This window comes from Ovis canadensis, chromosome 9 (genome assembly GCF_042477335.2).
Source record: "Ovis canadensis isolate MfBH-ARS-UI-01 breed Bighorn chromosome 9, ARS-UI_OviCan_v2, whole genome shotgun sequence".
Lineage (NCBI taxonomy): Eukaryota > Metazoa > Chordata > Mammalia > Artiodactyla > Bovidae > Ovis > Ovis canadensis.
The window spans coordinates 50755415-50771868 of record NC_091253.1 but is presented as its reverse complement, the minus strand read 5'-3'; the positions used below and the strand labels follow the sequence as shown (position 1 = coordinate 50771868).

General features: G+C 39.2%; 1 protein-coding gene across 1 annotated transcript in view; it reads right to left on the bottom strand.

Annotated features, from left to right (window-relative positions):
* The window catches only part of NKAIN3 (sodium/potassium transporting ATPase interacting 3), a 288131-nt gene that overhangs the window by 250855 nt on the left and 20822 nt on the right, over positions 1-16454 (bottom strand). Inside the window, exon 2 of the mRNA XM_069600342.1 lies at positions 1514-1645. Within this exon, the coding sequence (XP_069456443.1) occupies positions 1514-1645 (132 nt within the window). The remainder of the gene's footprint in view (positions 1-1513; positions 1646-16454) is intronic.

The following is a 16454-nucleotide window of genomic DNA, read 5'->3' as shown; positions in this document are numbered from 1 at the left end:
GAACCACATTCATTTCATGGTATTTCCTGATCATCAAGTGATTTGTCACCAGCCCCTGCACTTGCAAACGGGAGGATATACAGGAATGGCTAAAACTCAAAATAATCAGAGCGAGGTAAGAAGCAGCACTGTGTTTTCAACCCCCTGCTTTTCTGCTCCTGACTGTAAATAGTTCCCAAGAACCTTCCCCTAAAAATGCAGCATTCTACTTATTGGTCCATCAGTGATGTAAATATGTGGGGTTTTGTATCCAAAAAGGATGGATGTGCTCAGAAAAAAAACACAAAATCCTGAAGAGCAGCTGCAGGCAATTCATCGTGAAAAGCAACCGATTTTAAAGCCATCGTGCATCACAAATACCTTTAAAGTGAACTTTTCAAACAGAGAAACCCATTTTCTTTTCTGTCAGAAGACGCATGAATAGCATTCTCTTTTATGATATTAAAGAAAATACACAATGAAAGGGAAGCCAAATTAACACCAGTCATTTGAAAATCTGCACTCTTTATGAAAACACCCCGTTTCTCTACTTATTAATACTTATTCTCTGATAACTTAAAATGGATTTACCATGATTTTAAATCAAAGCACAAATAAAAGGTCATAAACAAAAAACAAACAAATAAGGAGGTCATATCAAGAATGAGGCGAGAGACAGCTAAAACAACTATACAAATCATGAAAATTAGATTTGAGTATTGTGTTTGAAAAAGTCAACTAACAAAGACAAAAAGTCCTCTAAAGGTAAACAAAATACCATTGCATTCTGCATTACTTATTTTATCTAATTTCCATGTTTGACTATTAAGCCATTTAGTTTAGAGGCAAATATATTCTCTTTGGGCTTCCCTGGTGGCTCAGATGGTAAAGAATTCACCTGCAGGAGACCTCAGGTTTGATCTGTGGCTTGGGAAGATACCCTGGAAAAGGGAAAACAGCTACCCACTCCAGTACTCTTGCCTCAAGAATTCCATGGACAGAAGAGCCTGGCAGGCTACAGCCCATGGGGCCGCAGAGTCAGACACAACTGAGACTCTCACATGTCCTCTCACTGTCATCATCTTTAGAGACAGCACTTTTTGCCTTAGAGCTTGGCATTAATAATGATGACTGAGAGCCACAGAATCAAATTAAATGATATCACGGTTGCTTTGTTAACTCAAAAACGTATGAATATATTTTAGAAACATGTCTGTCAAAATGGTCTCATCAATACTGTGCTTAAGCCACTAGTGCAGGGTGGGGAGTGTAGATCAGGTACATCTCTTTTCAACTTCTCTATGAATGATGTTGCTTTGGGAAGGTGACTTTGCCCAGTATATTCACAACATGGACTTCCCTGACAGCTCAGTTGGTAAAGAATCCACCTGCAATGCAGGAAACCCTGGGTTCGATTCCTGGGTCAGGAAGATTTGCTGGAGAAGTATAGGCTACCCACAACATGGACATCAGGAAGCACTAAGAAATCAAGGTCTTGTTTATTTGTAATGAGAGCCTATGGTTAAATAGTTACCTCTGCACCACGGAACATGGCACTTAGAAACGAGTGGTTTCTAGAAAGCATCTGGTCCGCTGACAGCAGAGGACGGAGAGCTCTGTAGAGACGCCACAGCAAAGAAGAGAATGCATGAGACCCTGGGAGAACCTGAGTTTAAACCAAGATAGAGAATTCAAGAAACTAGAAAGGGAACAAACAACCCAGAGGAAAGCAAAACTATCTGGTCCCTAGTTTAAAAACAGAACAGGAAGCAGTGGCCTGAAGAGCTTTTCTAGGGGACAGGTCCAGTGGGTAAGACTCTGGAAGTTCCAAGAATGTGATGGACGAGAATATGGATCTCTTCCTAACCAGTTAAAAAAATTAAGGCAGACAGAATGTGAATAAGATGGAAGGAAGGAACGGAAGGAGACCAAATAAGTGATGCAAAGGAAGTATGTTTCAAAAGTACCAAGAAAAGTAAAACTGGGCATGGTTTAGAATGTAAAGATGAAGAAATCATTGAAACCTTCTCCTTAGATGGCAACACCGGAACTAAGGAGAGATATGTAACCCTACGTCATACGTGGGATGGTGTGAGAATTATCTCATACTCATTATAATAAAAATGTAACTCGGCTTGTAACTTTCAGAATCCAATTGCAGAAAGCTCAGAGGCCTTCATTATGATTACGAAAATATAAGTTTCCTTTGACCCTATAAAGTATAACAGAACTGAGAAGGGGCTGAATATTCTCTGTAAACTCTGTGTATATGGCAAGGGGAAGGGGTATGTTTTAAAATTCTTCCTGCAGGTCAGGCATTTCCTTCTGTCAGGTTCCAAGGTGAAAATGTTTCCTGTAAATCTATGAATCATTAACTGCACCTCAAATTAACCACAAATACTCCCAATAGCACCATAAAGGTCCCTATTTCCTTATTATGCCCAGACAATGTAGATAGAGACAAACAGGGGCACATGTAAAATACAGCAGTTCTTCTTTCTTTTCTTTTCTTTTTTTTTTGAGTATAATTCCTTTACATTGCTGTGTCAGTTTCTGCTGTACAGCAAAATGAATCAGCCTTACATAGACATATATCCCCTCTTTTTTGGATTTCCTTCCCATTTAGGTCACCTCAGAGTATAGAGGAGAGTTCCCTGGGCTGCACAGTAGGTTCCCATCAGTTATCCATTGTATACATAGTATCAACAGTGTATATATGGCAATCCCAGTCTCTCAATTTCCCCCACAGCCGCCTCCCCTCAGCTCTTAGTATTCATACATTTGTTCTCTACCTGTGTCTATTGCTGCTTTACAAATATGATCATCTACACTGTTTTTCTAGATTCCACATACATGTGTTAATATATGATACTTGCTTTTTTCTGTCTGACTTCAGTTCAGTTCAGTTCAGTCGCTCAGTCGTGTCCGACTCTTTGCGACCCCATGAATCGTAGCACGCGAGGCCCCCCTGTCCATCACCAAATCCCGGAGTTCACTCAGACGTCCATCGAGTCAGTGATGCCATCCAGCCATCTCATCCTCTGTCGTCCCCTGCTCCTCCTGCCCCCAATCCCTCCCAGCATCAGTCTTTTCCAATCAGTCAACTCTTCGCACGAGGTGGCCAAAGTACTGGAGTTTCAGCTTTAGCATCATTCCTTCCAAAGAAATCCCAGGGCTGATCTCCTTCAGAATGGACTGGTTGGATCTCCTTGCAGTCCAAGGGACTCTCAAGAGTCTTCTCCAACACCACAGTTCAAAGGCATCAATTCTTCGGCGCTCAGCCTTCTTCACAGTCCAACTCTCACATCCATACATGACTACTGGAAAAACTATAGCCTTGACTAGATGGACCTTTGTTGGCAAAGTAATGTCTCTGATTTTGAATATGCTATCTAGGTTGGTCATAACTTTTCTTCCAAGGAGTAAGCATCTTTTAATTTCATGGCTGCAGTCACCATCTGCAGTGATTTTGGAGCCCCCAAAAATAAAGTCTGACACTATTTCCACTGTTTCCCCATCTATTTGCCATGAAGTGATGGGACCAGATGCCATGATCTTCGTTTTCTGAATGTTGAGCTTTAAGCCAACTTTTTCACTCTCCACTTTCACTTTCATCAAGAGACTTTTTAGTTCCTCTTCACTTTCAGCCATAAGGGTGGTGTTATCTGCATATCTGAGGTGATTGATATTTTTCCCAGCAATCTTGATTCCAGCTTGTGTTTCTTCCAGTCCAGTATTTCTCATGATGTACTCTGCATATTTAGACACTCTAAAATACAGTAACTTTCTTATTGATCCATATATCCATATATTATGTTTAACACAGTGTTTTGCTTAATAGCTCATAATTATTATAAATTGTGGAAATTTATTTATACTTAATTAAAGAGCTATAAAAACTCTAGGTGACCAGATATTTTCCTAAGCATTTCCTAGCTGGATGTACATAATATGCTTCTATCTAAACAAAACCTAGGTAGGAATGCTCATTGTTAAGAAGTGAATACCCTTGGAGGCTGAACTTCACAGTAAGAAAGGTGAGCTCCCTTTAACTTTCATTTCTCTTACACTTTTCACTGCTCAATAAAGTCAGACACAATACAACAGATCAAACCAGTGTTGCTCATGTTAGTCGAATTATAGGAAGGTATTTGATCAAACGATGGTTTCCTAAAACACCAAAATTAAAGCTTATTGTATGACTGATACTCTCTTCTATATAACCTCTGGTCTAGGAATTGAGAAAGCTCATCTTTCATAAAAAGGGAGAATGCAAAAGCTCTAATTAACACTCCTACTAGCTAAGTTGGGGCTTCCCAGGTGGTGCAGTGGTGAAAAGACCACCTGCCAATGCAGGAGATGCAAGAGAAGTGGGTTTGATCCCTGTGTTGGGAAGATCCCTTGGAAGAGGAAGTGGCAACCCACTCTAATATTCTTGCTGAGAAATCTCATGGACAGACTATAGTCCCTGGAGTTGCAAAGAGTCAGACACGACTGAGCATGTATGCATTAGCTAAATTGATACATTCCAGACCATTTCAAATAACTTTTGGTATTAGAAGAGGTTCATCTTTGTCTGGAAGGTCAGTGTAGCCCTCAGCTCTACCACCACCATCCTTGCTTCCTTTGTTCTAGAATCTCATAGCTACTCAATCTCAATGGACTTTTCATGCTCAAGGTTGATGATTCAAAACTTCTATGTTCATAGACCTGGCCTAGACCAAATTACAAGTTTATGTTTTAAGCCATAATCTGAGAATACTTTTTCATGGCTCTAAAAAAATATATATATAGAAAGGTCAGTAGCATTTTTATCATGAGCCTACTTATAGAGATGTGTCACAAAAAGTCCTAATAACCTGCAGATTTACCACTGTGTCAAAGCAGGTGCTGTTTTGGAGAGGATTCTTTTGCCTATGAACAGGTAACCAAGGCTTAGGATGTGCACAGACTGTGATGGACCTAGGAAGTTCAGATATAGCCTGTGCACGATTTGGTTTACCCAGTGAGGAAAGCAGCTGTGTTAAGGGCTTCACAGTTTATGCATGGTTTAGTATTATTTTTGGTAGCAGTTAGAGGGCAAGGGCTATTATTCCAGTGAAACCAGAAACCAATAATTTAGTGAAATGTATAAAGTAAAATCAAGTTGCAGTGGCCTGAATGTCTACTAATGCATTTGCAGCTAGGGGAGGCAGAACCATGAGAGCTCAGAGGAAGAGTATTTTCTTAATGTCAAGTGTCTGTTGAAATTTGTTCATTGAATTAGCTTTATTCGGGCACTGTCTCCAGAATATCTGAAAAGGCTTCTTGAATTCTGTCAATATATTTTGAATCCCTGTATCTCAAGGAAATTGAATGAGCACTTTCTACTCTTACAATTCAATCAGAAATATATAAACTACTTTGTCATGTAAGCAATTTTGGGAAATCAGAAAACAACCACGTGTTGTGTTGCAAGTCTATTTTTTGAAGAAATAAGAAACCATGGGTAACATACCAAGTTTCCTGTTTAAAAAGGAACAGATATTGCACTGCCCATGGATGGATTTATGGAGGCCAATGAGCTGAAAGATTCATGTGAAGGGCATTTATGAACCACAAATTCAGTCAGGAAAATTTCTTTAGTATATCTCATGCACTGACTCAGCATGTCAACTGTTTGAGTGACGACTATTTCACCAATTTCTCAGTGTGGCAGAAACCACCTAACTGAAAAAAAGTGCTCTAAAGCCTGAAAGAATAGTAATACCATGAATGGGACAGTATTTAATGCTTACATTTTTCCATATTCATTAATCTAATTTGATGCTAACAAAATAGGATAAACATTATTATCCTTATATGAAGAAACTTGGAACACTCCACTGATGAGCATCAGAGAGGTCTAGCGTCTTTGTGCCCTGATCCTACATCCTTTCTCCCATACTACTCTGAACTCATGCAACAAAATATACACTTTAATGAGGTTAAATTCTGAAATGAGCTCTCTCACAAGAGATAGAAATAACACAGGGGGCACAGTGGGATGTTTCATGATATGGTGCTCCTTCTGGGACCTCCCAGGTAGCGTTAGTGGTAAAGAAACTGCCTGCGAATGCGGGAGACCTAAGAGACATTAGTTTGATCCCTGGGTTGGGAAGATCCCCTGGAGGAGGGCTTGGCAACTCACTTCAGTTTCCTTTCCTGGAAAATCCCATGGACAGAGGAGCCTTCCTGGCAAAAATTCATGGGGTTGCAAAGAGTCAGACATGACTGAGTGACTAACACACACACAACAATAACTTAGCCTTGTCTAACTCAATGAAACTATGAGCCATGCCACTTAGGGCCACCCAAGATGGACAGGTCATGATGGAGAGTTCTGACAAAACGTGGTCCACTGGAGAAGGGAATGGTAAACCACTTCAGTTTTCTTGCCTTGAGAACCCCATGAACAGCATGAAAAGGCAAAAAGATTAGGACACTGAAAGATGAACTCCCCAGGTTGGTAGGTGCCCCATATGCTACTAGAGATCAGTGGAGAAATAACTCCAGAAAGAATGAAGAGATGGAGCCAAAAAAAAAAAACAACACCCAGTTGTGGATATGACTGGTGATGGAAGTAAAGTCCGATGCTGTAAGAATAATATTGCGTAGGAACCTGGAATGTTAGGTCCATGAGTTAAGGCAAATTTGAAGTGATCAAACAGGAGGCGGCAGGAGTGAATGTTGACATTTTAGGAATCAGAAAACTAAAGTGGACTGGAATGGGTGAATTTAACTCAGATGATCATTATATCGACTACTGTGGGCAAGGATCCCTTAGAAGAAATGGAATAGCCATCATAGTCAACAAAAGAGTTCAAAATGCAGTACTTGGATGCAATCTCAAAAATGACAGAATAATCTCTGTTCGTTTCCAAGGCAAACCATTCAATATCAGAGTAATCCAAGTCTATGCCCCAACAGTAATGCTGAAGAAGCTGAAGTTGAATGGTTCTATGAAGACCTACAAGACTTCTAGAACTAACACCCCAAAGAGATGTCCTTTTCATTATAGGGGACTGGAATGCAAAAGTAGGAAGTCAAGAGATACTTGGAGTAACAGTCAAATTTGGCCTTGGAATACAAAAGGAAGCTGGTCAAAGGCTAACAGAGTTTTGACAAGAGAATACATTGGTCATAGCAAACACCCTCTTCCAATAGCACAAGAGAAGACTACACATGGACATCACCAGATGGTCAGTACCAAAATCAGATTGATTATATTCTTTGCAGCCAAAGATGGAGAAGCTCTATAGAGTCAGCAAAAACAAGACCAGAAGCTGACCTTGGCTCAGATCATGAACTCCTTATTGCCAAATTCAGACTTGAAGAAAGTAGGGAAAACCAGTAGACCATTCAGGTATGACCTAAATCAAATCACTTACATTTATACAGTGGAAGTGACAAATAGATTCAAGGGATTAGATCTGATACACAGAGTGCCTGATGAAGTATGGACAGAGGTTCGTGACATTGTACAGAAGATAGGAATCAAGACCTTACCCAAGAAAAAGAAACACAAAAAAGCAAAATGGCTCTCTGAGGAGGCCTAACAAATAATTGTGAAAAGAAGAGAAGAAAAAAGCAAAAGAGAAAAGGAAATATATACCCATTTAAATGCAGAGTTCCAAAGAATAGTAAGGAAAGATAAGAAAACCTTCCTCAGTGATCAATGCAAAGAAATAGAGGAAAACAATAGAATGGGAAAGACTAGCAATCTCTTCAAGAAAATTAGAGATACCAGTGGAACATTTCACGCAAAGATGGGCACAATAAAGGACAGAAATGGTATGGGCCTAACAGAAGCAGAAGATATTAAGAAGAGGTGGTAAGAATACATAGAATTACACAAAAAAGATCTTCATGACCCAGGAAATTACAATGGTGTGATCACTCACCAAGAGCCAGACATCCTGGAATGCGAAGTCAAGTGGGCCTTAGGAAGCAACACTATGAACAAAGCTAGTGGAGGTGATGGAATTCCAGCTGAGCTATTTCAAATCCTAAAAATGATGCACAAATCCTAATGTGATGCAAATCCTAAAAGTGCTGCACTCAATATGTCAGCAAATTTGGAAAACTCAGCAGTGGCCACAGGACTGGAAAAGGTCAGTTTTCATTCCAAACCCAAAGAAAGGCAATGCCAAAGAATGCTCAAACTACCTCATATTTGCATTCATCTTACACCCTAGTAAAGTAATGCTCAAAATTCTCCAAGCCAGGCTTCAACAGTATGTGAACCATGAACTTCCAGATGTTCTGAAAGGCAGAGGAACCAGAGATCTAATTGCCAACATCCATTGGATCATCGAAAAAGCAAGAAAGTTCCAGAAAAACATCTACTTCTGCGTTATTGACTACGCCAAAGCCTTTGACTGTGTGGATCACAACAAACTGTGGAAAATTCTTCCAGAGGTTGGAATACCAAACCACCTGACCTGCCTCTTGAGAAATCTGTATGCAGGTCAGGAAGCAACAGTTAGAACTGGACATGGAACAACAGACTGGTTCCAAATAGGAAAAGGAGTGCATCGAGGCTGTATATTGTCACCCTGCTTATTTAACTTATATGCAGGGTACATCATGAGAAATGCTGGGCTGGATGAAGCACAAGCTGGAATCAAGATTGCCAGGAGAAATATCAATAACCTCAGATATGCAGATGACACACCCTTATAGCAGAAAATGAAGAACTAAAGAGCCTCTTGATGAAAGTGAAAGTGGAGAGTGAAAAAGTTGGCTTAAAGCTCAACATTCAGAAAACAAAGATCATGGCATCTGGTCCCATCACTTCATGGGAAATAGATGGGGAAACAGTGGAAACAGAGGCAGACTTTATTTTCTTGGGCTCCTAAATCACTGCAGATAGTGACTGCAGCCATGAAATTAAAAGATGCTTGGTCCTTCAAAGAAAAGACCTGACCAACCTAGACAGCATATTAAAAAGCAGAAGCATTACTTCGCCAACAAAGGTCCATCTAGTGAAAGCTATGCTTTTTCCAGTATAGTCATGTATGGATATGAGAGCTGAACTATAAAGAAAGCTGAGTGCTGAAAAATTGATGCTTTTGAACTGTGATGTTGGAGATGACTCTTGAAAGTCAATCCTAAAAGAAATCAGTCCTGAATATTCATTGATGTTGAAGCTAAAACTCCAATCCTTTGGACACCAGATACAAAGAACTGACTCATTTGAAAAGACCCTGATTTGAGGAAAGGTTGAAGGCAGGAGGAGAAGGAGATGACAGAGGATGAGATGTTTGGACGGCATCGCTGACTCAGTGTACATGAGTTTGAATAAACTCTGGGAGTTGGTGATGGACAGGCAGGCCTGGCATGCTGGCATCCATGGGACTGCAATGAGTTGGACACAACTGAGCGACTGAACTGAACTGATTGACTATTAGGGATTATTTTAGCAACGTCTCATATCAACCCAGTTAGCTTAACTAAATATGCAAAGTTTCAAACTGTAGGGTTTAATTTTGAGAAATGAGGCTCTTAAAATTGAATAAACTTTAAAAATATCTCTTTTGGTAGCATACAGTTTGAAAAAAAGATTCTTACATTTTATCAAAAGGTTCTTGTCCAGAGAGGCATTTTCACACTTCTTTGCTAGCCCTGCAGATACCAGTAGAGACATAAAACGAACCATGCCATGGAGAAACCAGGTGATGAGCACTCTACTCCCTCTTTTCATATCGAGCCTGAATGGGTAAGAATTTCACAAAAATTAGGCAGGAGGGAATAATCTGTCGGTATTTGTTTGAAGATGTCCCTTGATCTCTAAAGAGGACAATTACATCATTTGATTCAGCTTCTAAGCATCCTTCCCCTGCCAGAAATTATCCTGCAGCCTAACTCCTCCAACTTTGCCAGGTTGAAGCTGACCTTAAAAAACACAGTTCCAGTTCATGAATAGCTCAAGCCAGGAAGAAGGCAACTATTTTAGCAAAAGCCCAAAGTACCAATTTGTTACAGAACAGCGATTGAAGATTAAATTTCAACCCTCCAGTGGAGCCATAAGAGACCCAAGAACACTAAAGCTGAACCCCTAGGCTGGGTGACCTATACAAGCCCACCAACAGCTGGCGGGAACGTGCCTGCTGCGGCATTTAAGACTCCCACTGAGGTCTGGCGGAAATGGCAACCCAGCATGAGAAGACAGAGAGAAGGTTATGGGTGGAAAGTTTCCCTAAGGGCCTTTTCACATTTTTATTTGTTGCGGCCACCACCTGTAAAATTCCCCTTTTTAAAGAATTCCTTTAAGGTATACATTTCATTTGGGAAGGAAATTAAATGTTTCTCCTTTAGAAAATAATATGGGAAAACACTTGAACATGTCAAAGTATTTATGCTATACAGAAGCCATTCTCACCTGAAAATTAGAATGTACAACAGACCTTTAAGTGATAATCAGTTGATGGTGTTAAAGCAGGCGAACTTCAACTGTTCATTTTCCTTTTGATGGTTCTCTTTGTTTTGCTCTTGCCACTCTTAGTTGACTATGTAGCAGCTGCTGAGTGTCCCATTGCTGTTCATATCCTGGGAAAGGTGCAGCGACCCATGGACTGTGGACCGTGTCCCTAAGTACAGAACTAGTGAAAACCCTAGACAACGACTGAGGTGTTCCTGGTGTACACTTGCGTTTTGTTTTCTTCTTCACAGTTATCACTAGCCAATAGCTATGGTTTAATTGCCGAAATCGTCTTCATCAGCTATGTTCAAATAACCCACAGGAAAGCAGAAAAAGAAGAGTGAAAAATAAAATTTTAGATTTTAATCCTTAATATATCAAGAATCACATTAAATGTGAACAGTCTACATATGCAAATTAAAAGAGAGAAATGAGAAAAGTGGATTAAAAACTATGCCTATCTTTACGGCATCTATAAGCAGCTCACATTAAATGCGTGACATAAGCCTATGGCTCACTATTTTCAGTGCAGCCTGAGGATCTTTGTCTTTTATTGTCCAATTATATTTATTGTGATTAATGATATATTTGGTTTTGTTTATATTATTTGGATTTGTTTATATTATCCTTGCTTGGTATTTCTGTTTCTTCTGTTTCTGTATTTCTAGGATTTTACTTCTACTTTCATCACTTCTTTTGAAATTTCAGTTTTTTTCCCATTTCATTTTATGCCCTTATTAGTTTCAGGTATATTAGTCTCAAGGCTTTCTTTTATACAAATAATCAACCTAGACTTTTTAGCATACAGTTCAGTTCAGTTCAGTTGCTCAGTCTTGTCCAACTCTTTGCGACCCCATGAATTGCAGCACGCAAGGCCTCCCTGTCCATCACCAACTCCCGGAGTTCACTCAGATTCACGTCCATTGAGTCAGTGATGCCATCCAGCCATCTCATCCTCTGTCGTCCCCTTCTCCTCCTGCCCCCAATCCCTCCCAACGTCAGTCTTTTCCAATAAGTCAACTCTTCACATGAGGTGGCCAAAGTACTGGAGTTTCAGCTTTAGCATCATTCCTTCCAAAGAAATTATCAATGTCTCCTCCATATCTCTCCAATAGATTTAAAAATCTCTCTACGTTCTTGAAGCTTTGAGGATGACTCCGATGTATTTTTGTGTCTTTTCAACTATCTTTCTTGGTAAATTTTGGTCTTCCATAACGTGATGATTGATGTGATATTTTGCATCAGTTCTGGAAAATTCTCAGCTAAAATCCTCTCTAAGTAGTTACACTTGTATTGTGCCTCTCTTCTTTTTTTCCCTTCCAGAACTGTATTCAGGAACATAGAACTTCTCACTCCATCTTCCTGCCCTTTAATCTTCTATATTTTCTCACTCTTGTTTTTCTGAATTGCATTCTGTATAATATCTTCACCAATTATTTTTCCATTCACTATTTTTCTCCACTCTTTTAAATCTGGTAAACCCACTCACTGAGTTTTTTTAAAAAATTAATGTTATATATGCATGTATGAAAAGTCCTTCAGTCACGTCTGACTTTTTGCCACCCTGTAGACTGTAGCCCACCAGGCTCCTCTGTACATGTAATTCTTCAGGCAAGCATCCTCGAGTGGATAGCCATTCCCTTCTCCAGAGGATCTTCCCAACCCAGGGATCAAACCCAGTTCTCCCGCATTGTAGGCAAATTCTTTACCATCTGAGCCACCAGGGAAGCCCCAATATTATGTATATTTTTTTATTCATTCTATTTGATATTTTCAAATACACTTAGTCATTTTACTCTTTCCTTAGCTCAAACCTCTCTTTCATTTCTTAGAGCATTTTAATTTGTGCTTTTTTCCTGTTCTGTGCCTGACAGGAGTTTGTGAGTTTGATTCAGTTATTTGATTAATCATTGTGAGTTTAGTCTTTGTGAGTTTGATTCAGTTATTTGATTAATCCTTGATTTACAGGTATGGCCCCTTGGTTCTTTGTATATTCTGAATTGTTTACTGTGAATCTAGTTTCTTGGAACTTTATCTTTGGGAAATTTCATGATTTATTTTGAAGACATATTAACCCCTTTCCCACCCCAAAGGATTTTCTTTTCTTTTGGGTTTTTATTTGTATTTGCATCTCTCAAATGGTGTGAATTTAGTTTACAAATCCATGTGAGGATCTATTTTAATGAATATTGAGGAGTTGTTTTAAATTTTTTTCCACCTAGGACTAAGGTTGTTGATGTTTGGTCCTTATGTCCTGTCTGAGTCTTTCGTAACCCCATGGACCATAACCCATGAGGTTCCTCTGTCCCTGGAATTTCTCAGGCAGGAATACTGGAATGGGTCGCCATTTCCTACTCCAGGGAGTCTTCCCGACCCAGGGATTGAGCCCGGGTCTCCTGTATTGGCAGGTGGGTTCTTTACCACTGAGCCACCTGCAAAGCCCGAGGCTAAGGCTAGAGGCAGACAAGTTTGCTCGTCTGTTGGGAATAGGTTTTGCACTACCTCTCACCTTCACTTTGAGGTTATATCTGAGCGGGCTTCCAGTTTTATGAGAAGGGTCTTCTGTTAGACTCCCAGATTGGAGAGTCATTTGGAATTTATCTCTTTTTCTCTATTCTCTGAGTTTTGAAAATGAAGTTCAAGTTTAGAAGAACTTAGTTTCTTGTTAACTCACTGACGCGACTAAAACATCTTTTAAATATGACACTCACAGTGGTTTTTTAACAGCAGTGATGTTCAGGGAAATTATTCTACCATTCTGCCAGAAATACATCTTCCAAAGATATTTCTGATCTCAAATAATATATTGCCTCTATTATGTGTTCCTCTTATGGAATTTAAAGAAGTCTTGTTTCAAGGAAACAAAGTTCCACTGATATGCTTTATTAAGGAACTAATGACATAGATCCTCTCTATTCTGAGGCAAAGTAGGAACTTGAACACATTTCATTTCCATCAAGCAGTATTACTCTTTAATGTTAAACACTGGAACAAATAAAAGAAGAAATCTTTGAAAATAGTGATTGAAATTTGATTTTTCATTACTGAATTATGCATTTTTAGAAACTCAGGAATCAGCCTATGTTAAGTTGAAAAACTAACGTATGCTGTTTGTCATCATGCAAATGTTAGAGGGCAAAACAGTCTGAGGCATAAGATATAGTATTTAATAATCCAGGGCTTGGGTCAGCTTATATTTGTATCAGACAGCACACATACAAAGGGTATAGCAGTATTTTGCATATTGTAGCTCTACAATAAATGTCTGTCAAACAAGATTCTCTTTTCTCTCTGACAAAGAGAAATTGCTGTGAAAATACTTGGTGGGACATCTTGGTTTAAATTATGGTAGACTGAGTAAATAAAATGGGCATTTACATGAGTTGGAGGAAATAAGGCAAGTGGTTTAACAAGTGAGGTGAGAGAGGTAACTCCTGAGCTGGAAAACAAGGAAATGAATAATGGAACAATTTTCATGGTATATTTCTGCATTAATGTGATAAAAATGGTAATATGAGCCTGATTATTCTCCCCTCGGTTATTGACTGCTACATAACTTGTACATGGAAGGAAACTTGGAGTTTTTATTTCTTTGTCTCCAGCACAACCAGCACCATCTGTTTTTCCTCTTGTAGCCATCTCTCCATGGCAACATGTATCGATTTACCAGCAAGATTACAACTGTATGGCCAACTTTATGTAACTCTGTACTGCCAACCATGAATCCAGCAATTTTCTTTTTCTACCGTGGTTTTCACAGTCACCCTCCAGTGACCGCATTTAGGGCACTCTACACAGAGAGGAGAGTAGTGTTGTTTAGTGAAAGGTGCCTTTTATCCCAGCAGCTATCTCAGGGCCAAAATGTCTCCAGCAGTTATTTTGTGAAAGTTAAGACCTGGCTGGCAACTAAAAGTGTACGTACTTGTCATCAGCATTAACTGAGATCTCAATGTATCAAACCAGACAAAAGAGATGCCGGAAAGCTGGCATCAAGCTCAAAAATGGCAGGTTCCTTTTCAATTGGGCCCATGTTGTGCCATTCCTGACTGGCATGACGGTTTAATGAGACCTGGATGCTTCTTTGGTCATTGAATAGTGCCATCCATCACAACAGAAACATGAATGAATTGTCATCAAGACTGGACTTTCTTTCATCTTTATGGTTGAACTAAGAAGAGCTTGCAGGCGTTGCATTGTGACAGATAGCCAATGCAAGGACACCACTGAACTCCATCAAGGGATTATCTGATGCATGTTGTGAGCAGCTTGCCAAAATTATTACCTGGTATTTTTCCAGTGGATATCTGGAGTTAGAATATTCTTTTTATTCTCATAAGTACTAAATGAATTAGAATAAATCTTCAAGGAAGCAAGAAAAGGAAGACATATTAATACTTAGAAAGTAAAACAGAAAATATTAGAACTGATTGTGATATGTAAAAGTAGCCCAAACTACGTTCAGCGAGGTCTTTACTCTGTACTTCCTCAACAACTATATCTGTGGCTCTATACTATTTAGCATGTGTTGAATTCAGCAGTTGTATATTGGGTAAATGAATTACACTCTGGATTAAAGCACAGGGAACTCAATGGAAAGACCCACATCCTCAACTACTTAGGTATTTTTGCAGGTAGTAAGATTGATTGAAAACATTTGCAAAGAAACGTGATCAAAAGATCGCTTTTCCACCCAAACAGAGCCAACGGTTCAGGATCAAATAAAATGGACATGACAAGCAATATATTGGATCTCAAGGTTTGGCTAACAATATTTCAGGAAGAAACATATTTTGCACATTTTCCACCTGATTTCTGCATCCAAAAGTCTTCTTGCTGAAACTCCTGGGAAAGTGATGGTTTGGTTTTTACAATGAAGTACCTCTTTTGTCTCTGCAAATCAAATTACACATTTATTTCCAAAGAGTTCAAAACACCTGTTCAAATGTAATAGCTTTCTGTCCTCTCTGATCTTTGTAGGTTGAGCTACAAGCTAATGTCAGAAACAAGCCCTATTCCAGCACCAAACACTCAGGCAATGTAATGCTAATTTGTCTTGGCTTTTAAGATCCTTCTCTTATTTTCTCTTCTATAATAATTACTAAGGCACAGATAGGCATCATTTCCACAGCTGTTTTGATTTTCCTCTTTGACATAGTTCAGTTGCACTGATATTTCAAACCAACTAGTCCCATGGCTTAAATAACAACAAAATTAAAACCCTATGACCATATAACACTGTGTCATGTGTGTTATATAACACACACACACACACACACGCACACATATATATAACAGTGCTATATAACACTATGTTATGTATTTAGTCAAGGACTAAGTTGGGGGTCACTACCCAAAGCCAACAGTCAAGTTGCAGAGATGGACAACACATCAGCCATCCAAATACTGAAGAGCAATCAAGGAAAGAAATAAGAGCGTGACAGAGGCAACATCAGAAACCTCCGAAAGATCATTAGTAGCTCTGAAGTGCTTCCGGGTAACAGAGTCAGGATTTATAAATGAAATAAGGAATTCACGTCATTCTCCTCGGCCAGCCAAAGACACATTTGACCTGTTCTTCTTGTGCATACTCATTCTTCTCATCTTCCATACAAAAGAGATCCTATTCTAAGAATCTTTAAAAATCCCTTACAATGTATAGCACATCTAATTTTAGAGGAACACTTTAAATGCACCAAAGTCTTTTTATTTGTATAAAATGCAACTCTCATTTTTGCCTCGGAGAAGTTTAATAAATAGGATGTTTACCTTGAGAACCTTCTCTTTAAAAATTATTTCTACTCTTCATCTCCAGACAAGCATTGTTTAAAGTAACTGTCTCACTGCTTGTACAGAAGATCTCAAATTATAAAGTTCAATTCATCCAACATCCATGATGTTCCAGGAACCAATCTAGGCAATGCCAGAGATGAAAATACAAAAGGAAAGAAATCAGATTTCTTAAAAGGGCTTGAAAACCTAGGAGGAGCCATAGAGTCAAGTTCCCAAATAATGGAGCACAATGAGATGAATGACA